General features: G+C 50.2%; 1 protein-coding gene across 2 annotated transcripts in view; it reads left to right on the top strand.

The window, feature by feature from the left end:
• The window catches only part of ERN1 (endoplasmic reticulum to nucleus signaling 1), an 82,034-nt gene that overhangs the window by 36,127 nt on the left and 18,316 nt on the right, over window positions 1–27,591 (top strand). For both annotated transcript variants that reach the window (XM_043464638.1, XM_043464648.1), the window contains exons 3-11: window positions 9,808–9,841; window positions 11,099–11,171; window positions 13,126–13,198; window positions 15,661–15,783; window positions 17,582–17,683; window positions 18,920–19,181; window positions 20,677–20,755; window positions 21,981–22,146; window positions 24,918–25,036. In XM_043464638.1, coding sequence (XP_043320573.1) covers window positions 9,808–9,841; window positions 11,099–11,171; window positions 13,126–13,198; window positions 15,661–15,783; window positions 17,582–17,683; window positions 18,920–19,181; window positions 20,677–20,755; window positions 21,981–22,146; window positions 24,918–25,036 — 1,031 coding nt within the window. The remainder of the gene's footprint in view (window positions 1–9,807; window positions 9,842–11,098; window positions 11,172–13,125; window positions 13,199–15,660; window positions 15,784–17,581; window positions 17,684–18,919; window positions 19,182–20,676; window positions 20,756–21,980; window positions 22,147–24,917; window positions 25,037–27,591) is intronic.

Below are 27,591 nucleotides of genomic sequence, written 5' to 3' on the forward strand. Positions count from 1 at the left end.
TTGCTGCCCTACAACTTGGACCTGACAACTTTCATGGGAGTTTAGGGCACAGGTTACCCAAGTTCCTTCCCTCTGGAGGAAGGAAATGGGCCGCCGTTGGGGAGAAGGAGTCCCTAATTGGTTCACTTGAGTGCATGGACCATATTGAGGAGACTTAAGTTTTGAGTTAAGGTGGGGGAGTGCTGAATGACCTTGTTTCTACCAATAATTTTTATGTAAAAAAAAAAAAGGATACTAGACCCTTAAGCATTTTCTTGAGGAAATGCAGCTTTTTGCATGCAGACTAACCAAGCTAGCTTCACCATCAGTTGGGATTAAAATCTCCGTGTCCCCTTAAACTCATTCCGTTTCTTCACTTCATTTTTCTTATCGGGACTAAATTCTGTTGATGTTTTTATTCCCCTCCTGTTTGGTTCTGACCACCCCTCCTTTCCCCACCCCACCCCCAAACTGTCTCAGACCATCTGACTGGGGTTATGGCCTTGCCTTCCTCACTACCCTTCGTTTTTTTTCTTTATTTGTTTTCTTCTTGCTGTTGCTTTTTGGCTGCACCACGTGACATATGAAATCTTAGTTCCCCAACCAGGGATCAAACCCTCTCACCCCTGCACTGGAAGTGCAGAGTCTTAACCACTGGACCACCAGGGACACCTCCTACGCTACCCTCCCTCTGTGCTTCCTGCTTCTTTCTCACATCCCCTTTTGTCCCCTGGTGCCTGCCTGTCTTCACCTGCCTTCAGAGTCTTGTACCACATTTCTCTTCTCAAAAGCCTCCGGCTGCTCCCTCCTTAGTGCCCACCGCGCCACATCCCAAGGTTTTCACCCCTTTCTTCTCCACAGTCTCTCCGCCTACTGTCCACCCTTTGTCATTTTTCTCCTAGAAGGAAGGAGGCTCTCAAAGACTGGGTATACCGGGAGGCTTCCAGGGAGCATAGAGCGGTTGGGACTTCATCTGTGGTTTTTCAGTGCTTCAATCCCTTTGAAGAGGGCCAGCCCAGGACATTTCTGGTCACTGCTGGGGGGGCACTGAGAAGGGTCTGGTTTGCAGAGTTTCTAGCTGACAAGACATCTTACTTGCTCCTGGAGAGGTCTTCCAGTCGGAGAGGAGGCTGGTTTGTGTCTTTTAATATTTATTTATTTGGCTGCATCAGGCCTTAGCTGCAGCATGGGGGATCTCTCTTGCATCAAATGTGGGATTTCTGTTGTTGTAGTGCACAGACTCCAGTTGCAGTTTGCAGGCCCTCTAGCCGTGGCTTGAAGGCTTAGTTGTCTTGCAGCATGTGGGATCTTAGTTCCTCAAACAGGGATCGAGCCCACGTTCCCGGCGTTGCAAGGCGGACTCTTAACCACTGGGCCACCAGGGAGATCCTGAGGCTGTTTTTTGTCTTTGATATTTAGTTGGCTGCTTCTGGTCTTAGTTGCCGCAGGCGGGATCTCAGTTGGGTCACATGGGAACCTTCCTTGCAGCGCCTGGACTCTCTAGCTGTGGCTCTTGGGCTCCAGAGCCTGTGGGCTCATAGTTGCTCCAAGGTGTGCAGGAACCTTAGTCCCGACCTGGAATCGAACCCTAGTCTCCTGCACTGCAAGGCGGATTCTTAACCACTGGACCACCAGGGAAGCCCCGGGGCTGGTTTTAAATGTGGGCTGCGTCATGGGCAGCGGGGAGGTGGTGCTTTGGAAAGAAGGGTGAGGAGGAGCAGGGCAGTAAAGCCCGCACCCACCTACATTCCACCGGAGAAGCAATGTGTTCCAGAAATATCGGCACTCATCTAGGGACGGGAAGGATGCCATAGGGATCCTTGAGCTCCAGTCAGATGGCAGCCTGTTCTTGCAGCCTCTGTAATCAAAGCGATCTGATTTCTTCCCGCGTGAGAGTGAGTCGGCCCAGAGTCACCTGCAGAGAGAGGCCATCTGCCCCAAACTCTGGTCTGAAGCGATGAACTCAAATGGTGACCGACTTCATCAGAGAGATTTTTCTGTGTTGAGGGAAGCCTGAAATGGTGCTGACAGGGTCCTTCATGCTCCTCCCCTGGGCTTCTCTTCTCTCTTCCAGCCTTGGGACATTATAGGATCAGGCTGTCAAGATTCATGCTACAGCTGAGGCTGGGCAGGAAGAACAGGTCTTTCTTTTCAGACCCTCCCCGCCACACCCCACCCCACCCCCCTCCCAGAAAGGTATTCCTTAAATAGCTCCTTTTTTTTTTCTTTAGCTTCTCTTCTTAAATTTTTTTTTTTCATTTTAGGAAAACGTCAACATACACAAAAGTAAAGAGAATAGTATGAAAGTCTCAGGTATCCAGCTTCAGTGACGACTCACACATGACTGTCTGCTCCCCCCATCTCCATCATTTGGAAGCAAACGCCGTATCATTTTTTTCCCGTAAATTTAAGTAATTTTTAAGTGTGAGTGAACAAACAGAGCTACACCTGGGCAGCTCTTTTTTGCTTTTATCATGTAGGTTTCTGTGTGGAAAAGCCCTTCTCACTAAGATAAACTTATCTGAGTGACTGCATTCCGTGTATGACGTTGGATATCTTAAATTATCGACTTCCTTACATTCTACAGACAGCTTTACCTGCTGAGTATAAGGGGAGCAAAGACCCTGGCAGCAGTTACACAGGAGTGCACGTTGTGATTATTCACTGAACTGTCATAAGCCCCAGGCACTTTCCCGTGTGTATTTCTCAAGAAACAAACTAGATGGTCCCTGCCCTACAAAGTGCTTAAAATTCAATCCAGCCCCCAGATCTTTGAAAACCAGAGAGGCCACATGCAATTAAGTACCTGTCACCTGAGAAACGTGCTAAGTGCCAAGTGCAGTGGGCGCTCAGTCTTTGGTTTCCTGGAGAAAGGGGCATCTGAAGGCCCCGCAGAGGTAGACGGAGTTCGGCAGGTGATGGTGACCTCAGAGACAGACAGGAAAGCACGGGCTGAGTTCTGGGAAGAGTTGCGATGGAGAAGAATTAGGCCCAGGTTTTGCAGAGCCTTGAATACTTAAGGCCTGTGGTCCCCCGTGTGCTGAGGGGCCCTGGGCACACAGTCAGCTCTCAGGGCATGGCAGCTGAAGTTTTAGACTTTTAAGAGAAACATAGCAGTCCTCCACAAGTGTTGAGCCCTAAGTAGCTTCAGCATTAGATTGCACTGCTTTCCTTTCAAGGATTTGTCTTTGCCCAGCTGAGTTGGGGGCCTTTGCTGTGATGCAATTCAATTGCCACTTGAGGAAATTCCCTGGCAGTTCAGTGTTAGGACTCCGAGATCTCACTGTCAAGGGCATGGGTTCAATCCCTGATCTGGGAACTAAATCCCACAAACTGTGTGGTGTAGCCAAATAACACAACCAAAAAGACTCAAATGGATGCATTTAGGAAAGGTGCAAAGAGGAGTTTGGCATGCTTACAGGCAAAGGAAGGAGTTATCCAGAAGGACTTGAAGACCCCTGGGAGACAGGATACTGGGGCTCTAGATGTGTGAGTGTGAAGTATCTGTGAATGTGAAGGTGAAAGCGTGTCTTTTTATAGAAATATGCAGGGTGGCGTGGGGTTGGCAAACCTGGAGGATGAGGGGTAGGAAGTTTCTGAGTTCCCCTGTGCCACAGAGGGGAGTCATGTGCGGAGAGGAAGGGGCCTGGAGGCAAGGCATGAAAGTCTGAAACACCAGCTGTGAGGAACAGAACAGGAAGTAGATAAACATATCTCCTATGCCACGGGGCCCAGCTGGCCATGATTACATTCTCCTATCTCCACAAGTGATTATGGTGTTTTCTTCAGCAGTGCTTAGAAGTCTGAGGAGGAGGAGAGGGGATTGCCCAGTAGATTCTGGGTGGAGGGTTGATGGAGCATAGCTGCTGGATTATAGAATGGGCAGCGATGGATATCCAGGCAGGGCAAGAGTGGAAGTAGGAAGGAAACTAGCATTTGTTGATTGTTTCAGTCAGTAAATACGTTGAACATCTCTCATGTGCCAGGCACTATTTTTTTTGGCTGCGCTGGGTGTTTGTTGCGGCTGATGGGCTCTTCATTGTGGCTTTTGGGCTTAGCTGCTCCGTGGCATATGGGATCTTAGTTCCCCAACGCAGGGATCAAACCTGTTCCCCATGTTGGAAGGCAAATTCTTAACCACTGGACCAGTGGTTAAGAAGTACCCAGGGAAGGACTTGGAAAGTACCCAGGATGTCGGGGATATGTTGTTGTTTAGTCGCTAAGTTGTGTGCCACTCTTTGCGGCCACATGGACTGCAGTATGCCAGATTTCCCTGTCCTTCACCATCTCCTGGAGACTGCTCAAACTCATGTCCATTGAGTCAGTGATGCCATCCAACCATCTCATCCTCTGTCATCCCCTTCTCCTCTTGCCCCCAACCTTTCCCAGCATGATTCAGAGTCTTTTCCAATGAGTCAGCTCTTTGCTTCAGGTAGCCAAAGTATTGGAGCTTCAGCATCAGTCCTTTCAGTGAGTATTCAGGGTTGGTTTCCTTTAGGATTGACTGGTCAGATCTCCTTGCTGTCCAAGGGGCTCTCAAGAGTCCTCTCCAGCACCGCAGTTTGAAAGCATCAATTCTTCAGTGCTCAACCTTCCTTATGGTCCAACTCTCACATCTGTACATGACTACTGGAAAAACCATAGCTTTGACTATATGGACCTTTGTTGGCAAACTGCAGAAGATAAATCCCAGCCCCCACGGATCTTATAGTGACCAGAGTCAGACATTTAAAAAGTAAAATACATAGCACTTCAGAGGTGGTCGGTGTCATGGAGAAAAATCAAGCAGGGAAGAGAGTAGGGGGTCCTGGGGGGCAGGACGTGGTCATGGAAGGCCTCTCTGAGATGGTGACATTTGATCAAAGACCTTGGCACAGGGAACAGTGTACACAAAGGCCCCAAGGCAGGTTTAGACTTGGCGGTAGTCCAGGAGGAGCCTGTATTCCAGCACGGCTGGAATAGAGTAAGGAAGAAATAATGGGGGACTGCCAGGGTGGGTGTGGGAGGGTGGGGTTGCGTGGATTCACAGATCATTGGGTGAACATCGGCCTCTACTGGGCAACAAAATACCCATCAATGGATTGTGAGTGGCAGAGAGCCATGATCTGATTTATGTCTTCAGAAGCATCACTATGTCAAGGCACTGACTTACAATCTTAAGATATATTTAACTTTATTTAATCAACATAAAGTTGCCCTTTGAGTTTGGTGTTATTATCTCTATCTCTTTATTTTTTTCTTTACTGACAGGAAACTGAGGCTCAGAGAGATTAAGTAGTTTTGCCGAGGTCACTCAGCTGATGAGTGGCAGAGCTTGGATTTAATCCTAGGTTTTTCTGATCCCAAAGGGCACACAGACTGGGAGAAAAGGGAGCTCTTAAAAGACAAGGGGTTCCAGTGATGCTGAAAAGATGCTGGAAGTAGGAAACAGAATGATGAAATAGACCAGAGAGTCTGGCATCCGATGGCAGGTTCTGCAGGAGAAATGAGCGTCAGCAGTGTGGTCTGAGGACTGCCTGTCTCCTAGGAGAACAGGGTCGCCAAGCCAATCTGGAGAGAATGATGGAGGGTGTGATTTGGGCAAGTGGTGGTCGAGGTGCTGGCAGGAGATGATGGAAATGTCCAGTGGGTCCAGAAAGAAGAGTTTGAGAGATGGGGACCTAGAATTTCCCCATTGTGATTATGGTTGAAGCTACAGAGGATGGGTGTGCTCTCGGAGGGAACCGAGACGAGAGCCAGGAAAAGTTCTTCCCTGTTGGAGTAAGAAGAGGGAAGGAGAGGGGAGAGGAGTAGATGGGAGAGAAGGGGAGAGAGAGATGAGTGAAAAATCCGGCAGTAGCACAGGGCCACAGAGGCCAGGAAGTGGAGAGACTGGGGGAGGGGAGGGTCAAGCCCCGTGGCGGGGGCAGCGGCAGGCACGTGGGATCGCCCGCGGGCTGGGGAAGCAGCTGGGAGCGTAGGGCTGTGGCTGCTGATGGACTGAGACCTCGAGGTCCGGGGCTCAAGAAGGGAGCAGGGTCCAGCGTGCAGTCAGGGCCCAGTGCAGAGGAGGAGGTAGGAGGTTTGAGAGAGGATGGCGGAAAAGGTATGCTTGGGAAGATGAAAACTCACTTCTTTTGGAGATAAACATGTTTACGTCTATCTTGGGTCATTTCTGCCTCAGGTTGAAAAGGGGGATTCCATCAGCACAGAACAGGAGCCATGCATGTCATCTTCCAGAGTAAATCAGGCCTGAAATGGACCCTCCAAGGGAGCCGAGTCCAGTGGCCGCTCCCAGGGGAGCAGTGGGCAGATCTGTTTCTGTCTTGATCTTGGAGACCAAAAACTGATTTCAGCTTTTTCTTTTTTTTTTCCCTCTCCTGATATCTTTACCTTTCCCTTGAGTAACACCCATTTTTACACTGGTAAAGTAACTCTTTTTTTTTTTTTTTCCTGCCCTTTCTGAAAGTAAAACAGAGTGGTGAGATGGCTTTCGTCCTTATCGGTTTCCATAGATAGAGAGGCTTATTTTGTAGCAGCGTTTGTTTATAGCCTTAGGGTTAGGCCACTGTTTCTTTTCACATGAAGGTGACTTTTTTTTTAAGAGCAAGAATCTTGCCTAAGCCCAGTTCTCGTTATTAAGTCCAAAACAACTCCTTTTCATGTTGGGCTTCCATGGCACATTTTCAGCTGGTGCTTTTTCCTTTTATTTTGCTGGCTTTTCAAATATTTTTATCCTTTAAACTTTTCTAATATGGAAAATTTAAAGCAGAGGTAGAGAGAACAGTAAAATGACAGGCCAGTGTTGTCAATTCTATCTTTAAACAGTTATCAACAGGCTGCCATTTTTTTGTCTTATGTTTCCTTCCCTTGTTTTCTTTAAAAATTATTATTAATTTATTTATTTTGGCCACACCACGTGGCTTGTGTGATCTTAGTTCCCCGACCAGGGATTGAACCCATGTCCCCCTGCATTGGGAATGCAGAGTCTTAACCACTGGACCACCAGGGAAGTGGTTCAGGATGGAGGGGACACATGTATACCTATGGCTGATTCATATTAATGTATGGCAAAAACCATCACAATATTGTAATTATCCTCCAGTTTCCTGTAGTATTTGAAAGGAAACCTTAGATTCAAATGATTCTTTAAGAAGAAAAATATGCAGAACGGGTCCTTGTTCCACATTTGCTTGCTGTGACATGCATGCAGCTCTGCAGATGTTTATTCCAGGGGCCCTATTTTACGAGTGAATGAGAAGGCGCCCCTCTTGGAGGTCATGTCCCCTTAAGCCTAGGAGGAAGCGTGGCTCCTCAACCCTGCTGTAGATGTCCAGCCACCCTTCCCTGGCTCCTGCCAGCGGCCTGTGTCTTAACTGGAACCTTTCTGGTGCAGGACACACTTTGGGACCTGAGGCCTCCATGTCAGATAAGCTGAATAAGCTCTAGAGAACCAGGAAAATCCACAGTAGAGGAGGAGACCCTGAGAGTGAGCAAACACTGACCAGCAAAGATAAGCTCGGGAGCAGGCACTGAAACCCCCTCCGTGTCCACGTCTTGTTTTTGGTGAGCAGCTTGGATTTGGTAGTGTCGTCTTCATCTCTGTTGATATGCGGCACCTTTAAGTGGCCAGAACGAATCGAATGGACACCTTCCTCTGCTGTGTTTTCTTGGAAACATGCCTTCTCACTCTCCCTGGCACGCTCAACTTCTGGGATGCATTGGAGGCACTGGGTTATAACTGCTGCTTGTCTGTTTCAGGAGGGTGAGGGCTAGGCACCCTCATTTCCTGTCTCTTGCATCAGTCTGTTTGTGAGAGTGTACCGAGAGGTGATTAATGGGGACGATCACCATGTGCTCACCAACCGAAAGTTCCTCCTGTTTCCTGAAATGCTCTTGGTTTTAATGAATTGTTTGTTTGCTGCCCACAGACCATATGTGGTATGTGCGCCTCTGTTGTTGTGAACACCGGTCCGCCTTCATGTGGGAGCTGGGCCAGCAAAGCAAAGTCAACACATGATAAGGCTTGAAAGGGTTTCCTTCATCTGAGAATCCCAGCTGACCCAGGGAATTAGACAGCTGTCTGTCACCATAAGCAAAGCCTATATCCAGAGTCACATCACAGCATTTGCCATCCTCGACCCTAGCTTTGAAGTTTTGTGGGCAGCATGGCTTATAGCCTGTGGGGTCCCAGTGGCTGGAAATACCTCATTGCCTGGGATTTCAGCTTTGTTACAGTACTGCCAGGTCAGTGGCCCCCATCCACCCCGTGGACTCAGGATTGTCCTTGTGATCTGTGCCCAGGAGAAATTCTGTCACTCAGATGATGGCAAATATTGGGTTGGCCAGACAGTTCGTTTGGGTTTTTCTGTGCCATCAAGTGGACAAATCTGAACAATCTTCTCAGCCAACCCAATATTAAAATGACTTGAAGGAAAAACTGTGTTTCCTATTTCAAAGGTAATGCCTACTTTTGTAGAAATTTGGGGAAATGTGGAAAAGGTGGGGAAGTCATTTATATTTCCAACAAAGGCAACTTACAATTTAGCACTTTTTTTGACCTTTCCGTCTCGTTTTTTTTCTTTTTTTACACACATAGGTTTTTTTTTTTTTTTTTTAATCTCAGCTGCATTAGTACTCTAGGTACAATGTTATTTTTTTTCTCCTGAACATATATAGTTATAAAACTTTATAAGCCCTTTTAGAAGCTCTAAGAATCTCCCTGCAATTCAGGAGACCTGGGTTCGATTGCTGGATTGGGAAGATCTGGAGAAGGGAATGGCTACCCTCTCCAGTGTTCTTGTCTGGAGAATTCTATGGACAGAGGAGCCTGGCGGGCTACAGTCCGTGGGGTTGCAAAGAGTTGGACATGACTGAGTGACTTTAGAAGTCTTAATTTTCTGCCAAGTGGACATTCCATAATTTAACCACATCCCTGAACAGTTAGGTCATCTGTGATGCTACTGTGAAGATCTTTGTTCAGAAGGCATTTTATATATTTTGTGTTGTTTTTAAACCAGACTTTATAGTCATGGAATTAATGGATCAAAGGGGATCAAGCAGAATGAACACTCAAAGGCTCTAAAGTCATCATATTGCTGGCCCAAAGGGATATATCCATTTACCATCCAGTCAAATTCTCATCAACAGCAAAACTGCTTCTTAAGCCACAGTTTTGCTTTCCCAGTGGAAATATCTAGCACCACGCCAGGTACCTGACCCAGAGATGGTTTAGGTTTAGAAGTCCTTAATGTGTCCGATAGTGACCCTGTGACCCGTTGTCCACTGTGGGTTGTCACTGTGCTTCCTTATATGTCCAGCCTCCAAGTCACGGGCATGTTTTCCTGAGAGCAGTTCCATCCTGCCCTCAGCCCTCTCTCCAATCTCAGCAACAGACCTAAGAGCTTGCATGAGTGATGCATCTCTGCGTATGTGTGTGCATGTGTGTGTGCGTGTACTCAGTCATTAAGTTGTGTCCAACTCTTGTCTAACCCCATGGACTGTAGCTCACCTGGCTCCTCTGTCCATGGGATTATCCCAGCAATGCTACTCAAGTGGGTTCCCATGCTCTCCTTCAGGGGATCTTCCCGACCCAGGGGTTGAACCTGCATCTCCTGTATTGCAGGTGGGTTCTTTACCGCTGAGCCACCAGGGAAGCACCCCCCCGCCCCCACAGCCCCACTCCCAAGAGCCTACATTTGTATTTTTGTGTGAGTTTTCTAAAGTGCCTTCACCTACGTTTTCTCATGTAGATAAATTTATTGGTCCATCTTGTGAGCTGGACCTAGGAAACTGTAGGAATCTTGACATTTTAGAGTCTGACAGCGCCTCTGTTGTTCTTTTGCACAGATCCAGTCCTGCAGGTTCCAACACACGTGGAAGAGTAAGTGTTCTGATTTGCCGCACACTCCCCTTTGGTTCATTTTCTGTTTTCCTCAGTCAGTGTTTATGCAGCTAGTTGCTGGGAGCACATGTGTACATAGATATTAATAGTAAGTAGAATGAGAATAACTGAGACATAGAAAGACTCATGGGTACTTTGAAAGAAGCCTGCATTGGGAAGAGGGTGGTCAGTTCCTTGAGGGGCGAGGTGGGGAGGCAGGGGTGTTAAAAAGGCTTCTTTGAGATGTAATTTAAGGTGAGTTTGAGCTTAAGCTTCCAAAGTCCTCAAAAGGGCCCAGGCATCTTTGGATCTCTGCCCCATTCACTGTGCTAAACTGTGGAGAGGAGACAAGAAAATGACTTGTTACTAGAGTGTGTATGTTGGAGTAAAAGTTTGGATGGCATCTCTGAGAGCCTCAAATGATGCTCTAAACTGGGGAGAGAAAAGATTCAGCCAGGGGTTTCTGCGTGACTGGTCGTCATTCAGTGGTTAGCAGGTTAGCGTCACAAAAGAGCACCTTGAACCTGCTCCCTGAGAAGCAGTGGGTGAGAACCCGGCCCATCCCCTAGGCAGCTTCTTTCTCATGTCAAGCTATCAGTGTCTGCTTTTATTGCCTCCTAAATATAAATGTTTGTGGAACACCACAGACACATTTGTTCTCCCTGTTTAGGTACCATGCCATGCTATTAAACATTAATTGTTGAGGTCCGTATGTGCAGCTGACTTGGAAACTGAAAAGCAGACTTGCTGGGTCCTTTTCCCCTATTGTACCTTTAGCCAGCATGCTTTGACCAAATGATGATTTACCCTTCTGAGGTTTTGAACTAGTTTTCCACTGCCGGTTGTTTTTTTTTTTCCACGTCAAGTATAGTATAGACCAGGGGTCCCCAGCCTCTGAGATCTAATGCCTGATGATCTGAGGTGGAGCTGGTGTAATAATAATAGACATAAAGTGCACAATAGATGGAATGTACTTGAATCATCCTGAACCACACCCTCCCCCCTACCCACCACCCCACTGTCCATGGAAAAATCGTCTCCCGCAAAACTGGTCCCTGGTACCAAAAAAAGGTTGGGGACCATTGGAGATTACCAGAAGGATATTTTATTATCTGTGGCTAAGATGAAAAAGAAGTGGATGGAATTGTTTTATACACACACACCCCTCCCTACCAATCATGGTTTTGCCTGGCTTTGGTATTTTATTCTGTGCCCTGGGCTGTAATCTGTCACTAATACTTACTGCTTGATCTGCAGGCCTGCCTTCCTCCCAGATCCCAATGATGGCAGCCTGTACACGCTTGGGGGCAAGAACAACGAAGGCCTGACGGTGAGTGTATTTAGCTTCCTGGTGCTCCGGAGGTTCTAGACCACTGACTTCAACCGCAGCTGTACATCAAGGTCACCTGAGAACTTACAAAAAATTCTGGGAATCTGAATCAGGTGGTCCAGACTGGCACCTGGGCAGAGGTGTCTTTTCACAGCTCCCTTGATGAGCTTTTAAATGTATAGCCCAGAGTTTAAAAACACTGATCTGTACTAGCAGGTTCTCAGGGCTCACCCAGCACACTGGAAGGATGTGATATTCCTTCAGGAAGAGGACTCACTTTATCTAGTGATTTATTATTATTATCTTTTTTTTTTTTATTTTTTGGCCACCTGGCATGCAAGATCTTAGTTCTCCGACCAGGGATCAAACCCATGCTCCTTGTAGTGGAAGCGCAGTCTTAACCTCTGGACCACCAGGGAAATCCCTAACTTTAGTGATTCTTAATTTGGGGGAGCAGTGTAGTTTGCAACACTGTACACTCCCCCAGTAGACATCCCCTTGGTGGGGGTGGGTGGGTTATATTCCATTCCCACCTCCATTTGAGAATAGACCAGTGGTTCACAACCTTAGCTGCACATTGTAATAACCTGAAAATCTCTAAAAAAATACTGTCTAGGTCCCAATCCTAAAGTCCCCATTTGATTGACCTAGGTTGTCAGGATTTTTTTAAAAAGCTCCCCAGAAAGAGAATTTAGAAATGGGCCCACACATATGGTCATCTTCACAGCAGAGGTATGGAAAGTGTGCCCAGAGAGGTGAAGGAATGTGCCCAAGGCCAAAGCACCAGGTGCAGGGGGGCTCCATGAACCCCCACCTTCCAGAGGCTGCTCTTGCCACCACCCGCAAACCGCCTGGTGTGGTTTAGCAGCTCCAAGAACGTGGTTTCCAGCCTGGGCCTCGAATCAGGAGGCCAAAGTGGCCACACTCAGCCAGACACTGCAGACTGGAAAACACTCCAGACTGAAAACCTTGCAACAACATTCTAATCCTCAGAGACACCTGGAAGAAGCCCACTCAGGACAGCCTCTCCAGGGCATACTTTTTTCTGCTAAGGCTTAGTTTAAACATTGGGATGACAGGAAAATCCTCATTATTGGTTCCTGAAAATTCTGTTGACTTTGCTTTTTGGCAAGAAAGGTGACAGTTGTCATGAGGCAGGTATCCACGGGATGGTTTCAAGAACACAGAATGTTCCAAAAATAAAGTGTTCTGAAACAAACTCGAACCCAAAGAGCTTGTCAGATGTCAGCTGTCAACTCTGAAAGATCGGTTTTTATGATGAAATGCAGTTGAAACATGCGGACTGCTCTGAGTTTCTTTTCCTGGCACCTACCATAACTTCCTTTTAATACCAAAAAGCCCAATCTTCTTCTGTTTTTCAGTAGGAGAATTCGTTGCTAGAGAAAAACCAAAACTTCTCTTCCTTCCCCAAACTCTCCTGTGTTGCCCACAGAGTGATGGCTTCTCTTTTCCCTCGAGCCCGCCCTTCAGGACAGTCTCCTGGTTGACTCCCACTCTGAGGGGTGTTTTCTACTCCCGTCTGAGCAGCTCTGGGACAGTTTTCCAAGACAGGGCAATTCTCCCTCCCCCCCCCCAACCCTTAGGATTTCAAAGATTGTGTAGTTCTCTCCATATTTGTGTGTCTTTTCAGAAAAGGTCAAAGAGCCCCAGAAGGGCTCTGGACTAGAGACTTCCAGGGGGCGTGTCACAGAAAAGACCCAGTGTGGCCGGCACCCAGGACCTGGAAGCCAAGGGCTTGCCCACAGTGTGCGGGGAGCCTAGGGTGCCCCCTTCTCCTTGGTTTCCAGTTAGGAAAACCCCCATGTGCCATCTCTTTTTAGCAGAATTGGGTAACAGAAACAGACTGCAGTGAAATTGTAATCATTGCACAAGACATTGTTAACTTTTTTTTGCTTTGCTTTTTTGTTTTTTTTTTCTTTGGTTTGTTTTAAAGAAACTTCCCTTTACGATCCCTGAGTTGGTGCAGGCTTCTCCGTGCCGAAGCTCAGATGGCATTCTCTACATGGGTAAGAGTTCCTGACGCTGATCCCTTTTGGAAGCGAACGCCGCAATCTGGGAAGGTGGTGGGTCTGAGAGAGAGGAGATGTGTGTATAGTCATTCCTCTACCCACCCTTCTGGGGAAGGCCTTTCTTGCCTCGGTTGTGCTGGTTCAGGCCAGGATTAGCTGACCAGTTAAGAAAGGGTTCCCCCCGCCACCCCACTTGGGAGCAGATCTGACACCATTCATATGGTTACTCATTGAACAAGCTTTCAGCTGCTGTGTTGACCTACCCCTGCGATTTACAGATTGCAACATACCCAGAAGCAACTGGATGAAATTTAAAGTGAATTACAATAGTCGGAGCCAAGAAAGGGAAGCCAGGTTCTGCCTATTAATTATAGGGCTTTCTTAGTATTTCCTGCTATCAGAATATTAGATAAAAACAGCACTTAACAGCTTGCTTAGATAAGCCGCCTTCATACCTACAGGGGTCACGTCTTTCAAAGCATCAGATCAGCTGCTTTTCTTTGACCAGGTTGCTCCCAAAATGTCAATAAAAATGCATTTGTGGCACAAAGGAGAGCTGTATTTATCTTGAAAGCATAGTAGTAATAATATCCTGTATTTATAAAGCAGCTTTCTTTCTGAGGAACTGAAAGTGCTTACGGCCTGTTCATGCCTTGGAGGCTTTTTATGTGTGTTTCTGGGTCTCAAGCACAGGGCCTGGCTAGATTTTACATCTTTGTCTAAGGAGACTGGGGCTCTTCTTTCCACACCTTCAGAGTGAGGAAGCCCCTGGCCCAGGGATTCAGGGGAAGTGATCAACAGAGGCTTTCTCTGTGCTCTGAGCCATGCCCGGGCCCTTCTGAACATCATCTCACCATCTGTAGTCACTGTTATCTGGCTGATCTTCCAGCTCTGACCAACAATTCGTTACTTAGGGTGCATTTAAAGTTGTGGCAGTTGCCCCAACCCATCATTAAAGTGGTAGCTGGGTCTGGGTAGCAGACTGTCAACGGTCCTTGTAGTAACCAGAAGGGTGCCCAGGCCAGACAGAAAGGGATTCTGGCCACAGCTGTTGGGTGATGTTTTATCTCCATCTTCAGATCTTTTTCATATTAAGATTTGTCGCTGGGAGCAGGAAGTTAGGATCCATGGACGAGTTTCAGACGTGTGGACTGGCACATATGCTCCCTCTGTTAGAACTAGGTGTAGCTTTAGCAGATTCACGTGCCCTGAGAGCTTGCTGGCATCTCGGTACTCGGCTTCCAAGAGTCCCTTGAAATAGGAAACATAGCCAATAAGGTAGGAAGAGACGAGTGTGCAGAGAGAAGGCTTGTCTTTGGAAGACAGACCTTACAAAACAGAAACGTGCACATCACAGTGAAGGTGTTGACCTTCAGGCAGGAGCTGTGTTTATCTTGAAATCATAGTGGAAATAATACCCTGTATTGGGCTTCCCTGGTGGCTCAGTGGTAAAGAATCTGCCTGCCAGTGCAGGAGACACGGGTTCCATCCCTGATCCGGGAAGATCCCACCTGCCTCGGAGCAACTAATCCCGAGCACTGCAACTACTGAGCCTGTGCTCAAAGCCCAGGAGCTGCCACTACTGTAGCCCCTGCTCTGCAGCAAGAGAAGCCACGTCAATGAGAAGCCTGTGCCCCGCAGCTAGAGAAAGCCTGCACGCAGCAATGAAGACCCAGCACAACCAAAAATAAACAAACAGATAATAAAATTATTAAAACAATACGGAGTGTTTATAAAACAGTTTTCTTAGGAACTTGCCATTACCAGGATGCCCTGGTGTATGTAACCATAGGTTTGAGTTTTGCTAATTGTGTTGTTTAGCTACGCTGTCCACCAGTTCATACCTTTTAATCAGCTGACCGAGAGGAGGGGTGTAGCGTGTGGCTGGGGAGTCACTTACTGGTCGAGGCTGAGATAACTTTGGCCTCATTAGCACGTAGTTGCCACCAGCTCTACTGCCCAGTCACAGTTACCAGCTAATTAGAGTTATAAAATAGTGTCTGTAGATCCTCTTTACATTAGGGCTCATTAGTAGGGATGTTGAGATGTGTGAATGATGGTTACCAGGGAGATGAGCCCCTGGGTGCATTTCTGGATTTACATAGATCCTAGTCTATGGGAAAAGGTTTGTCTTAACAGGCCAGATTTTTCATATTTAAGGCTACTCATCAGAGCAATAAAATCTGTGAGTTGTTATGTTATTAGGCGTGGAGACATTTTTATACCACGACTAGGTTATTAAGTTGTTATAGAACCCAGTGGCCCAAGAAGCTTTATTATCTGCCCATTACCATTAACCTGGTCACCCACAGAGCATCAAAGAAGTGTCTTCAACCTCGTGAGAATCTCAGGCCTGTTTCTCAGCTCAGAGAGCATCTTGGGCTGCTGATTTGGTGGGGATATTTTTTTTTTCCATGTTGGGTGATTGTTAACCACCACGTGTCCTTGTGACCCTGTAGGTAAAAAGCAGGACATTTGGTACGTTATCGACCTCCTGACCGGGGAGAAGCAGCAGACCCTGTCATCAGCCTTTGCAGACAGCCTCTGCCCATCAGCCTCTCTGCTGTATCTGGGGCGAACAGGTAAGAAGGAACCATTGATTGTGTACAGCCTGCCTGATTGCAAACAATGACCTGAGATAGCCTTCCCTTGGGGTCTCTGCCTCCAGGCTTCATTCTCTGGAACGCACCCAGAGGGGTCTGGTCCACACACAGGTTTCCATGTTGTTCCCCTTTATGATACCCGCTGGGAGCTCCCCGTTGCCCGGGGATTATGAAGCTCCTGTGATACAGCCCCCACCTCTGCGGCTGCCTCAGCCTCAGCCGTCCACACCGCCCATCGCTGGCCCTTTCTAGGCATCAGCAGCCTCCCCACCGTACCATCTCCCACCTTTTTCTTCAGCCCTCTCCTCCTTCTCAACTCTTGTCGCCAAGCGTTTCTAAATCGTATTGCCCTCCTGTCTAGACTGTTGGCTTCCTGAGGGCAGGACTTGGTCTTATTTGCCTGCCGAGTCTCCACGTCTGGCAGGATGCTGACAGGTGGCGGGGGTGGGGCACAGAGGCCGCAGCGAGTGAATGGGTGGGGCAGGCGGCCCTTCCCTCCAGGGACCCGCCTTCCAAATTTCACAGGCGCCCCCCTGGACCTACACCGCTGCTCCATGAGAGCTGTGGAACGGACAGCTGAAATAGAGCTACAAGGGGAAGCAGGTCGATGGAGGATCACCTTGAATCTTTCTGAGGCCCCAGAGGAGGGTCTTACAGCCTCATCTTTGCTTTGATCTTGACCCCTGAAGCCATTTTTTACTGGAAGCACCTGAACCTGATCTTTGCCCTAAGGCCTTTTTCTTTTAATTAATTTATTTTGGCTGTGCTGGGTCTTTGCCTCTGCGTGTGGACTTTCTCTAGTTGCAGCAGACGGGATCTACCCTTCATTACAGTGCACGGGCTTCTCATAGTGGTGGTTTCTCTTATGGAGCACAGGCTCTAGGGAGCGTCGGCTTCAGTAGTTGTGGCGCACAGCCTTAGTTGCCCTGAAGTGTGTGTGATATAAGTTCCCAGACCAGGGATCGAACTTGTGTTCCTTGCATTAGCAGGCAGATTCTTAACCACTGGACCACCTGCAAAGTCCTTCCCTAAGGCCATTTTTTATGTTGAGAGTGTTTTCCAGCTGGAGCATCAGTCCCGGACCCTCTATATTTCCTCTACATTCAACTTGAAAACGGAGTGGTTTCCTCTTTAGCTTATCGGCCTTGTGTCGTACCAACGCAGTTAAGAGAAACCATTTGGCGTGTTCTGCATTCTGCCTGGAAATCTCCTTAGTCAGAGCCACAAGTTCATCACTTGCTTAAATCTTTCTATTTTTCCAGTTACAGCAAGAAGTGGTCTTACTAATAACTGTGTCACCACCACCTAACCTGGCCCATCGTTTTCCGCTTCCATCAGCTGTTCCCTTACTGCTCCTCCAGCCTCCATCTGCCTCCCAGTCCCAAAGTCAGTGCCGCGTGTTTTAGGTTTCTGTCATGGCACCATCCCACATCTAAGTATCGATTTCTAATGTCCGCTCTCTGTTGTATGGTAAGCCACCCGAAAACTTAAGTGGCTTAAAACACCACCAGGACATTGCTCATGATTCGGGAGCCTTGAGTTCAAGGGCACAGCATGGGCGGCCTGTCTCTGCTCCACAGGCTGTGGGCCGGGTTTGCTCATGCGTTCGGGACTCCAGTCCTCCTCCCCGTGGCCTCTTGTCTCCCCACATGGACAGCCTGGACTTTCTCAGACGCCGTTTGGGGAGGGTTCGTCTGTTGTGATTTAGATGAGGTCAGCACCCCCGCAGGTGGCGTGGCCCCTGCAGGTCACAGGCCGCTGTGTGTTCCCCTCTCAGAGTACACCATTACCATGTACGACACCAAGACCCGCGAGCTGCGCTGGAACGCCACCTACTTCGACTACGCGGCCGCGCTGCCCGAGGACGACGGGGACTACAGTGAGTAGGCCGCCCCAGCCTCCCTGGCATGGCGCAGTCGGGCGGGCACTTATGCCCCATGGGGAAACGAGGGTTCCAGAAAGCCGAATTCCCTTTTAAGACCTTCTTGGTCACCAGATTTTGGACTTCCCGTGGACTTGTAGTAAATACTTAAACAGTCAGTGGGGTTTTTGTTTTCTTTTTTTCTTTTTTGGCTGTACCACATGGCTTGCAGGATCTTAGTTCCCCGACCAGGGATCGAACCCAGGCCCCCTGCAGTGAAAGTATGAGTTCTAGCCCCTGGACTGCCAGGGAATTCCCTTTTATTTATCTATTTTTTAACAGCCAGTGTGTAAGGCAGGGGCCTGAGTGAGAAGTATGAAGGGAACCCAGGTAAAACAGTGGCGAGTTTACCCCGAGAGGAGGGAGGACACACTTCGTGGAGTCCCTCTGTCGCAGGAGTTGACTGCAAACCCATGGGAAGCAGAATTAAATGTCAGTTTGATATGAACAACCACCTCTGTAACTGTGGCTCATTCCCAAGTTATTTCTCTAGGAAGCATTCCCCCAACTCAAATGAAAACTAAAAGCCAGTTTTGCCATCTTAACACCGGTACCCGAAAGTCTGACAGATGTCCTCTGGGGTCTCCTGCGGCCAGTGTCGTGGTCAGCCCTGACTGTCCAGCTTGATTGGTAGCTTTGAAAGGATGGCTGTAAGATGCCAGGTTCATAGGATCTCCTCTGGTTCCCTTCTCTGCACTATTTACTCCGACTAATTGTGTGTGTATTGTGTTAGTCACTCAGTCATGTCCGACTTTTGCAACCCCATGGACTGTAGCCCAGGCTCCTCTGTCCATGGAATTCTCCAGGCAAGAATACTGGAGTGGGTTGCCATTCCCTTCTCCAGGGGATCTTCCCGACCCAGGGATGGAACCTCCGTCTCCTGCACTGCAGACAGATTCTTTACCATCTGAGCCACCAGGGAAACCCACTAATTGACTCGAATTACCAAGTGAAAAAAGAACACCGCCACGTGAGAGGGTGACCCTGTCTCCCGTTTATAAACCAGGCAGCTCTCACTGTCATAGAGCCTGAGCAGATTCATTGAAAGCCAGTAGAGTTGTTGGGAGGCATTCTGAGAACACTCCAGAAGGCCTATTTCCTCTGGCCGGGTGACTGCAGCTTGGCAGGAGCACGGAGGATGTGGTTGCAAGCCGAGGTGAGTCTTGACACGCTGTGTTTATCTGATCCGTACAGAGATGTCCCACTTTGTGTCCAATGGCGATGGGCTGGTGGTGACGGTGGACAGCGAGTCTGGGGACGTCCTGTGGATCCAAAACTATGCTTCGCCCGTGGTGGCCTTTTACATCTGGCAGCGCGAGGGTCTGCGGAAGGTGATGCACATCAACGTTGCCGTGGAGACCCTGCGCTACCTGACCTTCATGTCGGGGGAGGTGGGGCGCATCACCAAGTGGAAGTACCCATTCCCCAAGGAGACGGAGGCCAAGAGCAAGCTGACGTGAGTCCAGGACTCGGGGCGGAAAGGGCGCAGCCGTGGCCCTGGCGTTCTGGTCCTGCAGCAGTGTGCTGTACCACGAACTGGGTGCCAGGGCATGGGGCAGACACCCCTGAAGCCATGAGGAATATAAACAGCCAAGAACAGCTTGTTCAGAAACCTCAGAATCTTAAGAAGTAGGCACCCCTGCATGCTTCAGATTCTTGAATATTAAATACATTGAAATTATGGGTGCTAGGGTGCTTAGTCACTCAGTCCTGTCCAATTCTTTGCGACCCCATGGCCTGTAGCCCACCAGGTTCCTCTATCCATGGGATTTCCCAGGCAGGAATACTAGAGTGGGTTGCCATTTCCTTCTCCAGGGGGTCTTCCCAACCCAGGGATCAAACCCACATCTGTATCTCCTGCATTGCAAGCAGATTCTTTACCCGCTGAGCCACTGGGGAAGCCAAAATTATGGGAGGATATAGGAAAGAGACTGCCAATGTAACTGCAGTGCAATTAAATCTATTGTGGTGGGAATACGAGAGAGGTTGTTTATTTTTTAACTTTCTGTATTTTCCAAAAAATTTTTTGTAAGTTGTATTTGCTTTAAAAATCAGGAAAAAAGTGTCAGAGTATGTGTGTATCTAAGACTCAGGCCCGTGCTCTCCAGCCCCACCTGTGAATAGCCTGTCAGGCTAACTCAGCTTAGCCTTGCTGAACCTCAGTTTCCCTTTTTGCCGAGCTGTGGAGAAGATCAAGTGAGCCTGTAATGTTCTCTGAGTTCATAGCACTGTTCAAATAAGGTGTTTACTGAGAGAGGTGTAGAGAGTTTAGTGGGTGACCCACCCCCCAGCCTGGCTGTTGAGAGTAACCCTGGTTAGCAGGGTCTGGACATGCAGCCTCGTGTTCTCACACTCATGACGACCACGGACAAAGCCAGGTCCCCTCCCCTCAGTGCCCCCGACAGGGACAGACCACCCACCAGAAGTCTCACCCAGTTGGAATTTCCTGTGCATCCCCTTTGCTTCAGGCATTCAGATAAGACTTTTCTCCAGGCTTCTGTAGAACCTCTAGAATCTTTAGGCGTCCACAAGCCATCGTGGTGGGGATTCTGGTGGCAGGTCAGTCATCAACTGCTGGCCGGGCCGTCTTAGAGGCTGTGGGGTGGCTGCACGCACTCCAGCCTCAGTCTTCCCCGGGTGATCACTGCTCAGGGTCCCTTCTGAGGGCGGACCCACGGGGCAGACCCGCCACCTGCAAATGAGGAAACCCGGGCTGCCGGCAGGTGGCCCGTCAAAGGCGTCAGTGACATCAGGGCTGGTGGTCCTGCTCTCCTCACGCCCAGGGCAGTCCCCTTGCCTCTCACCCTCTCCATGCACGCTCAGAGCTCGGGGGTTCATGTGCTTCTTCCTGGGGTGGTAGTCAGGGCTGTGACTCTCTCCAGAAAGCCCTCTTTTGTGGGTCCAGAGCTTAAATGACAGTGGAATGCATGTATCTGTTTGTTTCCTCCTAGGCCCACCCTGTATGTGGGGAAATACTCCACCAGCCTCTACGCTTCCCCCTCGATGGTACATGAGGGCGTCGCCGTTGTGGTAAGTCCACTCTGGGGACTCGGGGGTGGGGCTCACGGAGGCAACCTTGAAGCACTCCTGTTCCATTTCAGCAAAGAACAACTGAGTTATGTACAAACATCCTGTTAAGGACACAAGACACACATCCTAAATCCTCAGAGATAATTTGTGCACGTACCATGTTCTACCTCATCAGCAGAGTCTTCTGACTAAGGCAGCCTCCTGGGCCTGGGAAGCCCCGGATACTCCCCTTGGCTTTTGGATTCAAGTCTGGACTCCCCAGCTGGGGCTCAGGCCCTCCGCAGGCTAGCCCTGCGGTGCCCATCCACCCCACAGCCGGTGTCACTGTGGGGACTGCACTGTCCCTCCCCTCCCTGAGTTCCAAGAGTTTCCTGTCCATCTTTCTCGGCCCTTGTTCAGGCTGCGCCTCACACCTCGATTGTTCTCCTGTCTTCCATTTTCCTCCTCAAATCCTGAGCATCCTTTGGTGACTGGTCCAGCCTTCTCCAGCCTTGCCAGACCACCTCAAGTGCCCCGTCTCTGAGAGTCCGAGGCATCACCATCCGGGCTGCTGTTTTGGTCCTTATGGTGTTTGAGCTGTTTGGTTGGCATCTCCTGTCTTCCCAGTGAGTCTGTCAGCTGCTCGGGGCAGGGCCTGCCAGGGTCCAGCGGTGCCCGAGCCAGCACTGGGCTCACAGCTGGAGCGTTCGCACCCCGGTCACTTGTACCATGTGTGAATTCCATCACTTATATCTGCTTGTCACTAGCCTCGTGGAATTCCACACACACCCTTCCTGTTTCCCTGTTCCTAGATTTAAAGAGACGTCCACATTTCAAAAGACACCCAAGGAACTTCCCTGGCGTCCCAGTGGTTAAGACTCCACACTTCCCCTGAAGGGGGCACAGGTTCAATCCCTGGCCCAGGAACTAAGATCCCACATGCCGCACAGTGTGGCATAAATAAGTAAATAAATAAAAAGACAGCCGAATTTTAAAAGACATCAGGGCAGCATTGTCATATCCTAGGGGAAGGGCTGCTCCTGCCCCGTCTTGGGGACTTTGAATCCCGCTCTGCCTTCCCAGAGTTGGTGATGGACAGGGAAGCCTGGCGTGCTGCAGTCCATGTGGTCACAAAAAGTCGGACACGACTGAGCGGCTGAACTGAACTGCCTTCCCAGCCAGCTCCACACAGGAATACTGCTGTCCTCCTGGCCGCCCCTAGCCTCACTCCGGTCTGTCTTTACAGCCCCGGGGCAGCACCCTTCCTTTGCTGGAAGGCCCCCAGACCGACGGTGTCACCATCGGGGACAAAGGGGAGTGTGTGATCACGCCCAGCACGGACCTGAAGTTCGACCCCGGGCTCAAAGGCAAGAGCAAGCTCAACTACCTGCGGAACTACTGGCTACTCATCGGTAAGTCAGCTCCCCGGGTCGCTGGTGACAACCTGCTGCCCCCTTGTGGCCAAGAGACGACATTACCAGTCACAGCGCTCAGCTCTGTGCTCGGTGCCTGTCCACGCTGGTCTTTCAGACCGCGGACTATTTCACCCCCAAGGAAAACAGAACAGGCTGGCTGTATTACCAAGTCAGTTCTCAGAAATCATTTGACTAACGTCCCAAAACGCCAGTACTAAATACTGCAAGCTCTGTGCGCTGATCTGACATGTGCTGGATGTCTGTGCCAGGCACTTTGGAATATTTCCTGATTTCCCACAAATGACCCCTTTGCAAGGTCGGCTCCCTTGTTATATCCAGTTAAGAGTTAAGGAAGCAGGCATCCTCTGTGGAAGAATTCACTTGGGAGTTGGTGTTGGGTGAGCAGGAGGGGTTGGAGAGGAAAGAGTTGAAGACCCAGGAGGGTGGAAGAGAGTCAGAGGTTGGAGTGAGGTCCAGGAGCCTCAGCAGGCAGAAGTCCCGGGGGGTGTGGGATGGTCCCTTTTCCCTCTCTTCGTTTCTGCTGCCATCCCTGATGGCCCCCAGGCTTAGAGGCTCCTGTGAGTCAATGTGACCGAGGAAGGCAGAGGTGACAGGAGCTGTTGGTGAGCATCCCAAGTAATTAGAGCAAGACGGAGTTTTCTTGGTCAGATTTGCCCTTCCTGTGCGGCGTCCACTCCCCGATTCTGCCGTCTCCTGCCCCAGACGGGGTGCAGTACAGGGGCTGATGAACTTTCTCCCCACCATTCTCTCCCAGTGCTCGTGCGGACTGGGGCCCGGGCAGGGAGAGGTCAGGCCTGGGGCGCCGGGAAAGGGAGGTGGGGCCGCCTAGGAGCCTGCAGACCCGGGAGGCAGCCAGGCAGTGGCATCTGGATGGGGGGTTACTCTAATTACTTGGGAGGCTCGCCAGAGACACCTCTGCCTTCATCGGTCACACTCACTGCCTTCGGGTGTCATATGTCCGTTTACGCACCAAGAGGGGGCGTAACTGGGCATCACAGAGAGGAAGCTAGATGTCCTGGAGCCCCCATGCGTCCCCTTACCATCACCCAGGCCTTGTTGTTCTTTGTTCATCCTGACTCCTTGTTCCATTCTTCTTCTGGTTATTACTTTTACCAAATAATGGGTAGAGGAGATAACAAAATAATTCTACCCTTTTTTCTGAATGGATGTAGTTTGGAAAGCAGGTTGTGAATGGGCCCAAAGTGGAGGATAAAAAGAACTGATGGGTAGAGGCCATTAAAATCACAGGGCCACTTGGTTTTATAAAGCAGTTATAGGTTGCATTGACTGTCTACCAGTGGTTAAGAATGAAAAATTATTGGAAACTGGGCTTCCCTGTGGGTCCAATGGTTAAGAATCCGCCTGCTAATGCAGGGGACATGAGTTCTATCCCTGCCCCAGAAAGATCCCACGTACCTTGGGGCCACTAAACCTGTCTGCCACAACTGCTGGAGCCCATGCGCTTAGAACCTGTGCTCTGCCACAAAAGAACCCATCACAGAGAGAAGCCCATGCACTGCCCCCACTCCCCACAACTGGAGAAAGCCCACGTGTGGCAACAGAGACCCAGCCCAGCCAAAGATAAAATTAAAAAAAAAAAAAGTTACTGGAAACTGAGGAAATATATATGCGAGACCGTGAAAGATCCAGTAAAAAGTCTTCATGGCTCTGTTGGAAAATCAGAAGACCAGGTCCTGTTTGCACAGAAATGTTTCAGGATCTCACAGTCACGTTTGTAGCCCAGTGGGTTCAGAGTGCCCTCCGTGAATGCTGCTAAAGGCTCCGCTAGGGGAAGGCCTGTTTATAAGGACTGTGGGTGGAAGAGGGAATTCGGGCTCATCACAGAGTGTTGGGTGGTACCCGGCCAAGGGACAGGACTTGGAACCCTGAGAGCAGCGGGCAGAGTGCCACAGTGCAGGGTGGCATGTGGAGGGGCAACCTTACTCCTCTTAGCTTGAGGGTCTCCTGTTGGCGAGCCTCAGAGGTACCTGGAGACACTCCCAGGTCAGATCCCGGGGCCCCACTGGCAGGTGTGAGTCAGAGGTCTGAGGCAGGCAACCAGTTCAGGAAATCCTGCCATCTCAGTGTTCCTTGAAAGATGAGGGGAACTTGATGGTGGCTCATAACAAACCTAGGCTTCCCTTAATGAGCAGTGTTGACGGTGTAGATAGAGAACTGACCTAGAGAGAGAGTTCAAGGGGATTTCTCCAGATGAGAAGTATACATAGTTCAGACTAGCTCTTGGGGGTTTCCCTGGGGCCTCAGATGGCAAAGAATCCACCTGCAATGCAGCAGACCTGAGTTCAATCCTTGGGTCAGAAAGATCCCCTGGAGAAGGGAATGGCAATCCACTCCAGTATTCTTACCTGGAGAATCCCATGGACAGAGGAGCCTGGCAGGCTGCAGTCCATGGGATTGTAAAGAGTTGGACACGACTGAGCACACACACACACACACACACACACACACACACACACACGTGCGTGCACGCGCGCCTTGCTCTGAATGTGTCCTGGACATCCCAGTCCTTCTCATGACAGGGCCACGTCTTTGCTCCTTATTGTGAGATTCAGAATACTGCATGCATGGCCTTCGAAGGTAAGAGCTCTGTCTTGGTGGAGTTCCTCCGGTCCCCAGCTCTCATCGCGGGCGCCTCTCTGGGTGGCGACTGATGTCTCAGTTGAGCGTCGAGTGCGGCCACCGCGTGGGGAAACCGTTCTCATTAGAGGCCATGCTTCCTCTGGCAGGACACCACGAAACCCCACTGTCCGCGTCCACCAAAATGCTGGAGCGCTTCCCCAACAACCTGCCCAAACACCGGGAGAACGTGATTCCCGCCGACTCGGAGAAGAAGAGCTTTGAGGAGGTGAGTGGGGACATGCACGGTCAGGCACCGGCGCCCGAGTCAGGAGCTGGGGGATAAGGTGTCTATCCTGCCTTTAGGCCCCGCAGTCCACTCAGGAGGGGAAGGGGTGCAGGGGAATCCACGGCAGACAAAGTGCGGAGGGCCGACGGCCGAGAGAGGGCCTGTGGGAGAGGCGGTGGGCGTGCTGGAGGGAAGCAGGCAGAGGTGAAGGCCCGGAGCGGGGTTAGCCCTGTGCGTCCAGCTCCGGGGCTGAGGAGACAGCCTGACGGGATTGTAGGATGCCCGGCAGGGAGCCGTGGGAGACATGGTCAGGTGACCACGCAGGAGCCGTGTTCCAGGCGGGGCAGTGAGGGGAGAGCTGGCAGAGAGAGCAGGTGGGAGGCTGAGGAGTTCTCAAGCCAGGCATGGCCTGCTCTGGCCGCTCGGTGTGGCAGGGACCCAGGGCGCCTGCTTAGTGGGTGTGGGGCACTCGGGAACCCGCCCGACTCGGCCCAGGTCGCCCTCCTGAGCCCCGGGATATGAAGCCTTCTCTCAGGCTCTCAGCCGGAAGCAGACGACCACCCAAACTAGGATTCAAGGGGGGTTTCCTTCACACCATGGGCAGTGCTGGGGTTCTCAGAGCATACTTGAGCCTGAAGCCAGTAAGGAGGGAGTGGAGCCTGGAGCTCCAGCGAAGACACCCCAAGACCCACAGAACTCCAGCCTGTCCCATCTGCTGGTGGGAGCCAGGGGGCGGGGAGACCATCGCTCCGCCCACTTGCGCAGCCTCTGGGGCGCAGAGTAGGTGTGGAGGCTGCAGGAGGGTGGGGGCTGGGGGTCGGGGCCCAGAGGTGGGGGCTGGGGGTCGGGGCCCAGAGGTGGGGGCTGGGGCTGGGGGCCCAGAGGTGGGGGCTGGGGGTCGGCGGCCAGAGGTGGGGGTGGGGCTGGGGCCCAGAGGTGGGGGCTGGGGGTTGGGCCCAGGGTGGGGGCTGGGGGTCGGGGCCCAGAGGGGGGGCTGGGGGTCGGGGCCCAGAGGTGGGTGCTGGGGCTGGGGGTCCAGAGGTGGGGGCTGGGGGTCGGAGCCCAGAGGTGGGGGCTGGGGGTCGGGGCCCAGAGGTGGGGGCTGGGGCTGGGGGTCCAGAGGTGGGGGCTGGGGGTCGGGGCCCAGAGGTGGGGACTGGGGCTGGGGGTCCAGAGGCTGTTCGGGCTTGGCGGATACTGCAGCCCTGCCGGTGAGGGTCCTGTGACTCAGAAGGGCCTGTGGGCAGGGCCAGAGAAAGAGGGGAGTAACTGGCTGATGTGGGGGGGGGGCTGTGATCATATCAAATTCACATTAGAGATTTAGGTTTTAATTCAGAGAGAAACGGAAAGAAAATCACATGGACGTTAAAGATTCAGGGAAATGCTGAGTTGTCCCTCGTCTTCGGAGGCAGCCAGATTGGAGAGGGATCAGGGCCCTAAAATCTGCATCTGATTTTGATCTGAGTAAAGCCCAGCATATTTGTTATTAAACCCTAGAAAGCAAAAGTTTAAAAAGAAAATTAAACAATACCCTTGATCTAACACCCAGAGATGGTCGTCATCGAGATTTTCCTATATAATCGTTCCATCTTGAGCAAAGAGTCCTTTGAAAGTCCGTTATAATACTCTGACGTGCATTTGTCTGGTATTAAGACTAACTTTTAAAAACAAACACACTTAAGCAGATATAACCGAATGAGCGGTGTTGTCTCTGGTCACATGGTCAGCACACATTCCTCAGCTGCCACCAGCCAGGCACACCCCACAGACGGCAAGGGCCCGAGGCGGGAGGGGGGGCGCAAGCACGTGGGGGGTGCCAAGGAGGCTGTGTGTCCATCTCATCCAGCAAATAATTGTAGCACGCCTGGACGAGTAGATGTCCCAGAACAAACCAATGCATTTTTCTAGAAGTCCTACAGTTTCTGAAGAGTTTGGGCAAAAGCTCCACTTTATCTGAGTTAATTTGCGGCTTAACAAAGGACCCTAATGCTTTTTAAAAACTTTGAAATATAGTGGACTGTTTGAATAAGTGTTTTTGTGTTTGGAGTCACACTGAAAGTTTACAAGCAATGTTGGAAAGCTGCTTTATTACTTCCTAGATTGTGTGATTGTGTGTTTTCCTTTTTAATGTGAAATGCTGTTACCAAGTGGACCACCAGCTTTCCACCAGACTTGTTACTGAAGATTTCAGAGTTTCCCCAAACAGCAACTCTACCGTCCAAGGAGGGTTTTGCCTTTAATAAGGATTTTCGAAAGAATATTGCACATGAAGGCACTTTCTAAAGTATTTCTCTAAAAACCGTTTTTTTGAGTAATGATTCCATCACTGCAATAGCGCATGGCCTCTCAAGGCAGTTGCTTTGAAAAGGGCAACAGTTATTTGGCTTTGTGGTCTTGGGTGGGCTTTAAAAACAATCCAACATATTTCACAGCCTAGTCATTGCTCATAAATAATCATGGCTTCTCCTATTTTTTTTAACTTTTTTTTTTTTATTGGGGTATAGCCTATTAAGAATGTTGTAATAGTTTCAGGTGGACAGCAAAGGGACTCAGCC

The sequence above is a fragment of the Cervus canadensis genome, chromosome 1 (genome assembly GCF_019320065.1).
Source record: "Cervus canadensis isolate Bull #8, Minnesota chromosome 1, ASM1932006v1, whole genome shotgun sequence".
In the NCBI taxonomy this organism is placed as follows: Eukaryota; Metazoa; Chordata; class Mammalia; order Artiodactyla; family Cervidae; genus Cervus; species Cervus canadensis.